Raw genomic sequence first — 13,595 nt, forward strand, 5'->3', positions numbered from 1 at the left:
GGGAGAAGTGGGATTCAAACCCACGCCTCGATTCGGAGACCTGAAGTCCCGTCTCTTGAGTCCGGCACCTTCCCGACACTGTATTATTAGATAACATAAAAGACAGTCCAAAAATAAACTGAAGACCAAAGTTTAACTTTTGCCAAAAAACTCTTTTTAATCATAAATGAGCAACATAGGATGTACTTTTTATTAACATTAGCAGAACACAGAAGCTTACTTTAGTGTATTAGAACAGCTTAATCAAACTTTAACAAGCTAAACAAACACTTTTTAAAACAACACAAACAAAATCAACTTTCTCGGTTACAAACTCCACAAATGGGCCCGCCCTTTCCATCCAACACAGAAACAATCAATGAATAACAGAACCACTCAATGGCTTTTAAGGCAAATTAACACTTGTTTAGGCTTATATGAGATTCAGGCATAAAAATAATAAAAATAAAAGAACAAAAAAAAAGGGGGACGGCCCGTCTGCTTTTGTACTTTTAGGATCCGTGGTAAAGAAGCATGGTGCTGAAGAAGGCATGGTCATACAACTGCTCTGCTTTCACAGACTTCTGGTGCTCCACCTGACTGCCTGCAGTGCTGTTGTTCTCAGGTGAGTCACCACTGCTGAGCTGGCCGTGGAAGATTTCTGCTGCGGGGTCACACCCAAATGGAAGCTGTGGTTGACTGTGACCGTTTGAGGAAAAATCCTCACAGTGTCTCTCCCCTGCCACTGGAAATGAGACAAATAGTCAAAAGGGCATTATTAATCTGTGATCATACTCCTGCTTTTTTAGTATAAACAGAGAGAGGCAGGGACAAGTTTTGTGAAGAGTCTTATGTAAACCCACAAGTTCGACCTGAGACCTCGTTTTAAAGTAGGTCACATCCTGATCTGCTGGCTGCTTTGACACACAGGTAGTGCTGCATGACACACTGACCCAGTTGTCTCCACAGAGGTGTTTAACATATTATGTCAAGTCAAGAAAATGTTAAATCTCTCAGTGTTCGGCATGCAGTAAATCCTGCCTAACGAGCAGGAGTGATTTAAATCAGTGAACATGTTTTATGAGCCTTCCTTTGCATTATTCTGAAAATGAGTCAGGACTCGACAGAAGCATGAGAATATATCAAGAAAACAAATTACACAAATTCACGTTTAGAAAATTTGTCAACATTTAATGATTTCAAACAATCAAGTACAAAGCTAAACCTGTTTAGTACTAAAACATGAAATAAAATAAAATAAAAAAAATCACTGGGTGCTCCAGATTGAACATACACTCAAAACAAAATGAACAGACACCACCTGGATCATGAAACAGTGCTATAAAACACACAACAAAGCATCTTCCTTACCAGGATTTATAAAAGTTGAAAATAATGTACATTGGGTTTCAGCTCAAGAAATAAGGCTTTTTGCAAACGCGTGCAAACTTTCTTGAGTGCTATTTGTTTACTCATAACTGCTGATTGTAAAACTGCCAACTTCAAAACCGTACTGGGTATTAGAATTATTATTATTATATAAACACACAGATGTGCAAGCCCTGCTAATCTGCCTAAAAACTTTGCAAACACCGTACACAGCCAAAATGAATGCAGAGGAAGAACAGAGGAATAACTAAACTCCAAGCCCCATGGACCGCTACGTCACATGACACCTACGAACTACAAAAATAAAAGAAGCTGCACAGTGAGTCGTTTGTACTTTACCAGCTACATTCATGTTGGGATATGCTTTGGCATAAAGGTCAGTCTTGAATATAAAACATTTTTTTTGTTGTGTGGTAGCATTTAAACCTGTTTGGTATGAGCGCTCACTGACGCTCCTATGCAACAATGCACAATTAACACCAATCCCCATTCAGCCAATATGACCTTATATATTTGCACAGGTGACCCCGCCATGTTGAGGGAAAGCCAATCATTTAGCGCATTTTTTATCCTAAACATTAAAAAAATGAATTATTACACAACAGTTATGTGTAGAACTGGACGGATGTATTAAATATAACACAGAACTCTCACTGTTATCCATCCCAATATAACCAGGTACATGGAGAAGTAGAAAATACAGCACATACACACTGCTATTAAACTTTCCAGCACCAAATCAAAACAGATGTATTCCTTTAAGCGATAAACAAACAAAATAAAGATATACTGCACAAATGGGAACATTAGCATGTGCCACTACACTCACACGAGCCCTCTACAGGTAGGCATAAGAGTTGGTACAACGACAGGGGGTCTGCATTGACGCCACAGTGATGACCTCCAGCTCTTTAGACGCGGGGCTCGACCTGTCCCGTCCCCCCTGGTCCTCACACTGATCCATGGGCCCTGGCCCTTGCTGTGGTGGTGCAAACCCATTCATCCCAAATGCAAAGGGTCCTGGCCCACCTGTGGTTACAGTCGCCGCCAACTCCGTGTTCATGCTTTCCATCTGGGCCTCTCCAGCACCACCCAGTGGCCCGTTTCCGTTCAGCAATTCTGGTGGCATGCCCAGACCTGGAGAGAGGCGTGCAGAAATAAAAGCGAGGAGTGAAAAGGACTTTTATTTTTAACTTCAAACATGACAGAGATGCAAGGGCACGATACAAAGCTCCAGTTTAATCTCTGTTCTTGAGTCTATTTTGATGCCTGAGTCCAAAATAAAATACTGTGAAGCTGTGTGAGCATATATATTTTATATCAGCCAATCTTCCACAGATACAACATGAAGCGGACCTGTCTCTGTTTCTTAAAAAATGTGTGTATTTGTCTGTTAGCCGCAGTCTAGGTGAACAGATGCTCTCGTTGGAGCAGGCTGATGATATTTTTCCTTTCAAAGAAACAGATCACCTACCGTTAGGTCTCGCCTTCTTCACTGGGTTCGCTTCCATGCCGTCGAACGACCTCTTTCTGTTGGGCACGCCATTCAAGAAGCTGCGTCCCTGGATAGTGGGGTGAGCGTGGCCCCCGTTCTGGGTCATGCCATTCAGAAAAGCCCCGTGATGGGACTGAGCCATGTTTTGCTGGAAGTTCTGGGCATTGGAGAGAATCTCAGCACACTCCTGGAATCCCTGGGCGTGGGCCAGGTCAGCAGCAGTCAGCCCACTGGCATTCCTCATACTGCACAACAAGAAGTGAGTGTTAGAGACGCTCACTGTACGTTTGATTTACACAAATAAAAACACAAAAACAAAAACACAAACAAGACACGCCCCAAGCACACACACAGGCACACACATACATACATTAAGCAAGTATTCGCACACACAGACAGACACACAGATGTATACAGAAATATCCTGTACTGCTCTACCCTCTCACATCCTCTTCGTCATCCTCATGAGAGATGACGACTGATCCTTTTGGATCATTTGCATCTTCCATAGAAACACAGTTCCCCAATATTTAGGGAAACACGTCTGCTGCAAAAGGACATGATTAAGACAGCTGAAGGTGTGCACCAGTTTATATTATCGAGGACCTGAAATGATATAAAGATATTAACATCAAAGATCCACTGTGTCCAGGGAGGATTTCTTCAGGTGATGTAAAGAGAATCGTCTTCACTGCAGGACAGACGTGGCATCAAGGAGGATTTCGTAAAGGCTGCGGTCATCTCACATGGATGTGATCACAAGGATTTCTGCATCCATCCGTGATGTTGCCATGTCTTAAAAGTAAGCTGCAAACAGAGAAACAGGAGTGACGCACAAGTCCACATGAATGTACACAGATATGTGTGAGAAGCTCAAACAGATTGTAGAATTCTTCCAAGACAAGAACGAGATCCAGAGGTTCGTCATCCAAAAAGAGCCGCGATGGAACAAGGTCGTATCTTCAGAAGAAACTCCAATTCAATGCTTACAAGAGAGAATGAATGAATGGACAACGTTCAACTGTTGGAAATCCAGACGTCTTCTCTTGTGAAGTCTTCATCTCGTTTCAAGAAAGATGAACAAGAGGATGAAACATAAGCAGCTGTGTAACTCTGGTTTGTACGACCATTCATAACTCAAAGTGGAGTCTCTGTGTTAATCATATCCAGTTGCAGCAGGAGTGACGTGATTTTTCTGAGTGCAGCAATGAATGAGCAAACAGTGCTGTGTCTCAGACATGCACATGGCACTTCAAGTGTGGAAGCAAAGTCACTGGAAACACTAGAATAACTAAATGTGTCCCTTCAATTAAAGTAAATCAAGATTAAACTGTAATCTGTAAATTGCTGCTGCATTAATTTAGTAAATAAATTGACAGATTTAACAGTTTTCTTTCCACGCTGAGGGACAGACAGTCTACCTGGGACCAATAGGAGCCTCTTAGCTTAATGATGAGAATTTCTCTCCTCTCCATAGACCAATTACAAAACAATGCTGCAATTGTTCGGTGTCTAAATGTCACGGCACTGCAGAATGAGTTCTCTGAGCAAACAGCCACGTCTTTGACAGAGAAATGGGACTCTGGCTCACATCCAAGCTTGTAATTACTATTAAATGTGATAGGAAAAATGAACTGCAGCCTGTTGTGTGCAGACAGGAGAACAGGTACTGTCTATTTTTAGTGACAGAGATGGTTAAAGCTTGAACACTATGTTTTACTCTATTTTAGTCCATTTTATTTAACGACTTGCTGTTAATTTAAAACTAAGTAACTTTGACATCCACACAGTGAGGCAGAATTTTAAGTCCACAGTTGCTGTTTGGTCATTCATTTTGTTTACAACTTGTTCTTTCTCTGCATTTTTCTTTTTTTTTTTTTATAAATCTAAACAGTTGTGCAAAAAAGAAACATGTCAAGAACTAGTGCACATGAAAGACATTTTATAAAAAAAGAATTTAAGATTGAAAAACAAAAAAATTAAAATCACACAATAACTTGTTGCACATTACCCGTCCCCTTCAAAATTAACGCTTCCAAAAAGGATTATTCAGAGAGATTTACATTTGTATCAAAAACCATTTGGTGGTAACGCAGACTGACTGGTCTCACTCTAAGGAACGGAAATTATACGACTTAAATGTGCTTTCTTTAAACCCTCAGTCAATTTAACAATTTAGTATCGTAAAAAACAAAACTTCTTTCTCTCATGTTGAAGCAATAACCAGATACTTTCAACTTCAGTGTTTATTGTGATTCTCTCCACATTAAATGTTCCACAAACACTTCATACTTGTTGTGAAGAAGTTGAGTGATGACATCCGCAGCTTCTGGAGCCACTTGTGTCCTGACCTTAGATGAAACCCAACAAACGTTCCCAAACATCTCCCAAACTCTTCTCTGGCTTGGAAATTTAATACTGAGGGTGGTTTCAAAGTCAGCTCGTCATTTTAGGGAGTTCAAGTTCTAGAAACTCCTGCAGATTTTTTCCTTACCCCGCCCTTGTTTTTAAAGGTTTGACCAAAAACAATCAAGGAGGGTGTGTAGGGTGAGTAAGTGCTGTAGGGTTACATCAGCAGATGTTATGGGACCTTCTTCAGTATCCCAAAAGACGAGATTAATGACCAATGACCTGGATTAGTCACAGTATATTATTTACTTATTTATCACTCTGAAAATATTTAGTAAATCCCCAGCTCTCTCATCGAGCTTTAGTCTATTCTTCCGTTGTTATTAGATGACACTATCCTATAAACAGTGTTCCTTTAGTGAGACCCGACATCCACAGTGAGCACTGATCCATAAAAACTGGATAACAGAAACACCTTTTAACGTTTGAGAAGTCTGATGAGGAATTTTATTTTAATAAAAGGAAGCGTTAATTCTTTGTAAATGCCTGGTATGCTTTGCTTTTCAGTCCTAAGCACACAATATGTATCTTCTCTAACTATCATCTAACCTTCCAGAGGCAGCCTATTATCATGCTACATGTTGACATGGGACTCACGTGATTAAACCTGTCCATATAAAGGGCTCCTATGGTTAGTTCACATAATCAAAAAAAAAAACAAAACAAACAAAATCATAAAATAAAAAACAAAAAGACTAGATACAGGAACAATCATGGATAATAAGCAAAGCATGCAGGTCTAAAACTTTTGTTTTGATTCATAAAAAACCTAGCATTAAAACCAATCACCGCAAGAAATACCTCAACAGTTTGCCAGTGTGTAGATAGGAAGCGATAGTGAGAACACTCAATGCCACAACAGTGCGGCTATCCCAGGGAACGGGGCAGACTCAGCAGTGTCTATTCTCCCCCTTTTCTAGGATTACTTGAAAAAACCAAGTCATTTCCAATTCAATGGCTGCAAAACATTAAGACGTACGGTTCTGTTTCTGTTAACAGTATAGAAAACGTTTTTTTTTGTCACTTATTGTCACTTTCATAAAGAAAAAGGTGACAAAGATTAGATGTCAAAACAGACTATGATATTGTATAGGGTTAATACTGTGACATACAAAAGAAAACATTTCTGTGTAGAAGGTAAAATACTTGGCACAGTGAAATGACAGTGAATAACCATTGCAACAGGATGATTGTTAGCATTACACAGTTCAGTACATGGTGCTATGCAAATCTAACCCATCTCACTCAGCTGCTCTAAGCCTCTGTCGCTGCACTACTCTCACCACCGGCAGCCTCTAAGCACTTTCCTACCTGCTGCTAACTTGCTAATGGACCTCCATAAACACTCTGAGGCTCATGACAAACAATAAAAACCTCGTTTTAAATCAGGACATTGCAGATGACACTAAATCATTTTGATTTTTAGGGCGATAACAGTTAGAAAGAGGGCATTTCTTTGATGCTTTTAAATGTTTTAATCCATCTGAACAATTAGATTATCAGAACCTTGTTTAGATGATTTTTATTAGATATTTCTATTTAAAAAGGCGTGCAAGGTTAAGACCTAAGTCGAATAATTTTATTTTTAGTGTCACCTTCATCTTAACTCTCATGTTTTGACATTTATTTTAGAACCACAAACATCGAGTTCAATGTGAGAATCATTAGGATTAAATGGAAAGAAGAGGAAATGGGCAAGTGAAAGTTTCTTCACTGAAGCAGGGAAAGAGCACAAGTCCAGTTTTAGCGATTCAGATACTTTCCCAGCGGAAAGTTCTTCTCGCTTTGTAATGGGGCAAAGATAAGCATCGCTTGAAGCAGAGCTCTGCAGTGAAAGCACGTGTAAGGCGTCTGAATATGTAAATATAAAATGGGTGTGAAGGACAGCGGGACAATGTATCCAACCAGGATACCACTGGTAGAGTTAAAACTCCAAATTCAAGTGTTTTATGAAGGGTGGATGCTTTATTTCATATTTTCAACTATGAAATGCATCCATATTTTAAAAAGTAAAACAGATGAGCATCATCAGGCCTCTGCTGCAGACCCACGTCAGCCATCAGGCACTGCTGGGTGACTGATTGATCGTCTGTGGTGTCCGGAAGCGTTCGACAAGCTGAGTGTGCTGAATCAGTGTTGAGGGCAGACGGCATGAAAGCTCTCTGAACTGTATTACTGTGTAATGAATCAGCGATGGATCCACTCAGTGTGGTTTCTCTTCACTGTTCACCTTCATCTCTTCTGTTCTTCAACAAGCAAAAAGCCTGACAACACCATGAGAAAGACAAGTAGGGAAAACTGTGTGTACAGTTAAACCGTTTCTGAAGCTGACAGACTAATTATTTCCTCTCATGAATGCACGGGCCAGCTGGCAGGTTGCGGTCTTTGGGGTGTATTCAAGAGCAACAAAAGATGGCAAGGTGCCGTGAGGTGATGCTAAGCGTTTGATAAGAAGACGTTTACTCAAGAATATTCTGAACGTAACAAGGTGAGCAGTTTGCAGAAGAGGGTTCCAGCAAGAAAAAGAAAGATAGTAGCAAGAATTCAAATATTACCATATCATGAATGTGAAATCTTGTTTATATGAAGCAATAAAAACAGTATCACCACTGATGAAGTTTGTTTTTTCAAGGATTTTTGTCTTGAGTACTTGGAGGCATTTTAATTAGAAAACATGGCTATTAATGTGAGTGTATTATGGACGTCCCTGCACGTTTTAATAAAGAATAAATTATTAAACTCTACTGAATAAATCTAGAACTACAAATTAGAAAATTAGTTATCTTGTGGAATATTTATTCAGACAGGGTTACCAGAATGCTTTTTGCCTACATTACTGGCAGAGACAAAGACACTCGGACAAAGGAAGCTTTAGTTCCTCGGTAGCTTTCATTACTATAATGTGGCGACTTTCATTTTGGACTGTTCATTGTCTTCTCGGCTTTGTTGTGGACGGCGGTGTGGAGGCACTTCCCATATGTGTGACAAAGGGGGAGCATAAAGCGGCCTTCAAAAATGAAAGAAACCACCAATCAGACATCTAGGCGGTGGGAGAAAAGACGGAGAGCACGTGGGCATCCATGAAAACGTTCATGTTAGCGTGTAAAAGGACATTCATAAAATCTGACCCCTGTTTGAACCGTGAATGAAAGAAATATTCACAAAGCTGAAATTAAGTTTAAGTTATGCAAATGGAAGCTGCAGTTATTCACTAACTTCTGATGCATGTTGTTGATTTATGGAAATAATATTACCCAAATTCAAAACTAAGTTTTAGTGAACATATTACAGCCCAGTAATGTGATTAACTACTGATCATTTTCTCATGTTGTCTTGCACTTATGATATTGGAGGATATTCCACAGTATTTTGTACGTTATTATATTTCTGTATATATTTTTAGACCTTCATTTGCAGGTCTAAGGATTATTTGGCTTTGATTATTTAGACTTTAGATATTTTCTTTTCCTTAGCTACACCGGTTATTTACAGAAAAAACAGTAGTGGATATTTTAAACAGTTACTGATATTTGACATTTTTGAAGTTAGTCTAAAGTTATTTTGTCATGAGCCTCATTCCCACCTAGTGTTCCTTAGTTTCCCTCCCAGTTGTGCCCAACTACATTCTGGGTCATAAGTAAAACAATAAAATAAAAAGAAAAGAATAATAACTTGATAATAAACTAAAGTAAATGTAATATCTGTGATCTGCAAGGGGGGAAGAAAATCACATATCATTTTCATCATAAACATTACTCATCAGCTGATTACCAAATGCACATTACAAGACGTTAACACATAATGAGGCGTTTATTAAAACATGTCAGAGTGAACACGTTGGATTTAATTTGTTGAGATAGTCAAATCAACCAGGGGCTAACAGGTAAATCACCTTGTGTCACAGCTGTTAGGACAGACTACCCTCCATGAAAATGCTAAAAATTTTGCAATTTTATTATTTTACATGTTACATTCAACAATGGTCTTCTTTCTTCGTTCTGAAAAGTGCCTAATAAATGTAGCCGATATTTCACTCTGGTATCTCTGATTAACCTGATTTATGAGACCACGTCGAACATTTCCCCTGATGACAGGATAGAAACATAGAAAAGTAACACACAGACTGAATCAATAACCTCCCTGGTTGTTTTGAGTCTCTAGTCATCGAATAGTACCAGAAAGAAAAGGCGCACGGCTTGTTGCAAAGAATGAAACTGCGAGTAAAACGGAGATAGAAAATAATTTAATAGGTGAATGTGATTAAACTATGCTTCAGCATTTTAATGTTGTGCAATATATTCTGCTTCAAAATGCTAAATCACATGCACTTGTTACTCTAGCCAAACATAACATGAACTGATTTAAAAAAGTACAGTTTGCATACTGAATATGCACTGGATTCACATTCGCACTGGACATACACTGACTGACCTTTGGGAAATACGAATGATCTGTTGAGGCATGCCAGAGTGACATCTGTAATTGTTTAATCTCCCTGCAGGTCACTTGGATCTAAATTTAGGAAACAGGAAATGTGTGTGGTGTCTTTTATGCCTTTGTTCGTGCTTCGCATGAACAAAGAATGTTTTCTATAAATGGAAAGAAAAGCTGCTGCCAAGTGAAAAGGTGTGGCTAAGCACTACAACTGATTATTTATTCTTAACGTCCTACCACAAAGAAGCAGGGTGGCTTGAGAAACTTTCATTCATAACGTAAAAAAATGTCACATTATCATCCATTATGGCATTCTTTAAAACAAACGACACCAACAGAAACAAGAGCAGCCAAAACAGTCTCGTAAAAAGTCGGAATCTGATCTCCTAAAAACGAAAAACATTCAGCCAATTGTGTGATCTATGCATTTTCATTCAGTGCAACAGAAACACGGCCTCTTCATACTGACAAAGCGGTAATGTGCATTTGGTCATCTAGTCAAGCTGTGTATGTAAGACACTAACCAAAACAAATGTTAACAAAGAAAACCACACTCTAGACTTAACAGAGATCATGCAGTATGGCCTACTGGCTAAGAACAGTTTATCAACCTTTACATTAAGTTGTCCTCATGTACGTGGAATAACTGCACCGGCTTTACAAAGCTGTTATCAAAAGGCACCGCACCCAAGTTAATTATCTACTTTTATTAGCTCGTCCTCAAATCACGAAGGTAGTCGTAAAGTGTCTGCTGAATGTCAACAAGAGTTACTCGTAAATCATTCTCTATGGGGTGAATATGTTTTTGCTGTTATCACACACACAGAGGGCAACTTAATGTGAATTGTTGCAATGATAAACAACAATTTCAAGGATTAACAAAACGCGCCACATTTTCAAGGGAGCACTACCAATTCTTTTTATACTAAATAACGCGCCTCATGATCAGCCTGTTTTAATCTGGAGTGCTTAAAAGAATCATCATATGCTTTGTCTTGTAAACTTCATAACTAAACATCAACACTTTAATTAAAATCCATTACTATTTTATTAAACCACACCCCAATTAATAACTAGAAGCAGCTGGATAAGAGATATAAACTTTTAAACTATTCTTTGGTGTACAATTTTAACACCAGAACTAAACACACATTAGCAGAACAAGGGTTTTTCTTGTATGAATGTGTAAAAGATTACTTCTGCACTCTGTCTGATATTCTCTTGAAAGTTACGCTCAAATTACCAACATGTTTACAGATATACTTAGATTACAACAGAAGTATTTTTGGGTAAAGTTACCTTTTAACAGTGCAACTTTATTTTCGGCTGTGTACGGCAGCCATAGTAAAAACGTAACGTTCCAAATCACATAAAGAATTCTTATATTTACATGTTGCGTGGTGATATTTGTTTAATTTAATGTTTAGATCTGTAAAGTTAACTTGCAGATCTAATTTTTGCAACATCATAATAAACCGCATCTCAAATGTCCTCACTGTTTGGTAGCGATCCCTTGCAAAGGCGCAACTGAGATGTTGGATAGTACAAGAGGATAAGAAATGAAGACACAGATCTGATCACAGGGACTTACTCAGCTTTCGCTCCCTGAATCAAGAGAGCGTTGATACACTCCAGACTGCCCGCACGAGCAGCCTTGTGGATGGGCGTCTCGCCCACATAGTCCTGAGTGATGACAGAATACTGCAGTTACACACAGAAAGGCCTGCACACAACAATACTAAATATATGTAGACAGATGTTTTTAAATCAAATATATCCTCCCTGACTGCTTTCTTCCACAGTTCCAAGGTTAAAAATCTCATCTCAGCAGTGTATAGTCTGCACTTTTCACCCAGACGTCACCACCTCCCACACTCGGTTACAGTTGCACATTAGTAAGAGTGCAGATGGAAAGAAGAAAAACACACTAGAAGGCTGTTTCTAGCCACAAAGTCATGTGGGCTGTGCTCGAACACTGAGCTATTCTATTCATAATCCCAGTGTTTATTTCAACATACTGTATGCCGAGCAAATCCAAACGCAGTTTTTTTAGAAATTCCTTTCACGGTGACGACCGCACGTTATGTCATCCTGACCTACTAATCTGATTTCTCTCAGCGGTGCAGCCGAGCATAGAATATAGCCCGAGCGCATGAAAAAACACGAAGAGGAAAACGTCTGGACAAGTATAGCTCGAGAGCAAACTCGCTTCATCATCACACGTCACAAAAGAAAATGTGAGTCAAGTCGAGGAGCGAGTGACAGCAAGACACTGCGAGGGTCGTGACCCTATTTTTACAGTGATCCTCCTTGATGGGATCAGTCTGAGCTCAACCTACTCTTTCCACTCACGCACGTGTACCTACAGAGTTTGTTTTTAAATGTACAGTCTCATACAGGCTACAGTCCCTTTGTATCATGGCATTTCCTTGTAGCATATCACGATCACCGGGAAATGTCAACAAAGACTGCAAACTTACTTAACAAGTCGGGTGATACATAACTTAACCGTTTAATTCTCTCTGGTGTCGTACCTGTCTGTTAATATCTGCACCAGCTTGGAGTAGCCATAACAAGCACTCAGGGTGGCCCCCAAACGCAGCAATGTGAGTGGGCGTCTGTGCAAACCTGGAGGTCACCGCATTCACACCACAGCCCACCTGAACCAGACGCATCACGCACTCCAACTGTGAAGAGAAGGAGGGCAATGCATGTGAAAAAACAATGACAGATTACAAGTGCAGTGATTTTTTTTTGTTGTTGAGGCAGGTATGGACAGGTGTAGTCCTGTAACAGTGGCAGCTTGTAAATAACTTAATATGTTGCCCTGTAGCTTCATAGCTCCTGCTTGCGGGCATGCATCCAGATTTCTGTGCAAACTGTACCTGCCCTTCCCAAAGTGGAGCTAGTGTTTACAAGTGTGTGTGGGTGGTTAGAAGAGGTCAGCTCGTTAGAAATGACTCATTTTTTTAATTAAATACTCACAAAGCTTAAAAGAAGTAAATGGGTAATGAATTACTGAAGAATTGCTACAGTTTTTGTATTCACAATACTTGTTTTTTTAAGTGATTTAAACGTTATTTTATCGTTAAATGTTAAAAATCATAAACTTTACGTTGAGGGAACTAACGACCGTTATTTTTTTTAAATTTTTTGAAACGTTCCAACGGCCGTTAAGTAACCGTTGGAACGTTGTTCCCGCTCAACGGTTGCTAGCAGGAAAAAAAAAACGCCCGAAATGTTTTTGAAAATGTGCTAAAAACCTTTAAAAAATATACAATTTGTGAACAAATAATCAGCCCATTGTCTCCAGTTAACGATGGCTGCGTTTTTTTTAAGTCTCATCAGCTCAACAGCAAACATCAGGAAATGGCCGAGGAGTCGAGAGGCTCATGTCGGAGCTGGCGCTCATTCCACTAAATAAATAAAAAAATGTTTCATTAACCGTAAAAAACAAAACTATCGTGAGCTAACCTTTCCGAAATGAGCGCCCCAGTGTATGGGCGTCCAGCCGTAGAAGGTGTCCTCCACGGTGAGGTCAGCCGGGTTTGAGGTGCACTGAAGGAGGGAGCACAAGGCACCGACATCTCCATCCCTGCACGCCCGATGGAGAGGGAAGCGGCTGGTTAAGACCTCCTCACTCGAGAATCCAGACTCCACTCCCACCGACATTGTAGCGAAACGGATCCAAAAAAAACCAAAACAAAACGATACCTAACTACTTTAGAGGAAGGAAGAAACAAAACAACAAAGAGTGAGTAGCTATGGTTGAATTCAGGTCGCCGATGTGGTGCCTGTGTTATCAGGACACACGCCACCCTGACTGCTGCCTCTGTCTTTCTGCCTGACAACACAAAGCAGACGGGAAGCAGAGCACGCGCCGCCGTGA

At 39.8% G+C, this 13,595-nt stretch overlaps 1 protein-coding gene across 2 annotated transcripts; it reads right to left on the minus strand.

Moving 5' to 3' along the window:
- Nucleotides 1-131: 131 nt before the first annotated feature.
- On the minus strand, nucleotides 132-13,576 carry ankrd10b (ankyrin repeat domain 10b). 2 transcript variants are annotated; one of them, XM_010747530.3, is made up of 6 exons: nucleotides 13,181-13,573; nucleotides 12,241-12,393; nucleotides 11,298-11,389; nucleotides 2,843-3,108; nucleotides 2,398-2,505; nucleotides 132-724 (listed from the first exon to the last, which is right to left on the minus strand). In XM_010747530.3, the coding sequence occupies exons 1-6, from the start codon at nucleotides 13,376-13,378 to the stop codon at nucleotides 492-494; spliced, it is 1,050 nt and encodes a 349-aa protein (XP_010745832.3). In that variant the 5' UTR covers nucleotides 13,379-13,573; the 3' UTR covers nucleotides 132-491. The 2 variants fall into 2 exon arrangements, with proteins under 2 accessions (XP_010745832.3, XP_027146706.1); XM_027290905.1 differs by having other exon boundaries at nucleotides 603-724; nucleotides 2,198-2,505; nucleotides 13,181-13,576.
- Between the last annotated feature and the right edge of the window lie 19 nt (nucleotides 13,577-13,595).

The sequence above is a fragment of the Larimichthys crocea genome, chromosome XVIII, assembly GCF_000972845.2.
Source record: "Larimichthys crocea isolate SSNF chromosome XVIII, L_crocea_2.0, whole genome shotgun sequence".
Lineage (NCBI taxonomy): Eukaryota > Metazoa > Chordata > Actinopteri > Sciaenidae > Larimichthys > Larimichthys crocea.

Coding starts and splice junctions, on each gene's coding strand:
- ankrd10b (XM_010747530.3), bottom strand. CDS start 13,378: ATGTCGGTGGGAGTGGAGTCTGGATTCTCGAGTGAGGAGGTCTTAACC. Junction 11,390..12,240: donor GTGCAGATATTAACAGACAG/GTACGACACCAG, acceptor GTCATCACTCAG/GACTATGTGGGCGAGACGCC. Junction 3,109..11,297: donor ATTCAGGGAGCGAAAGCTGA/GTAAGTCCCTGT, acceptor CTTGTTGTGCAG/TATGAGGAATGCCAGTGGGC.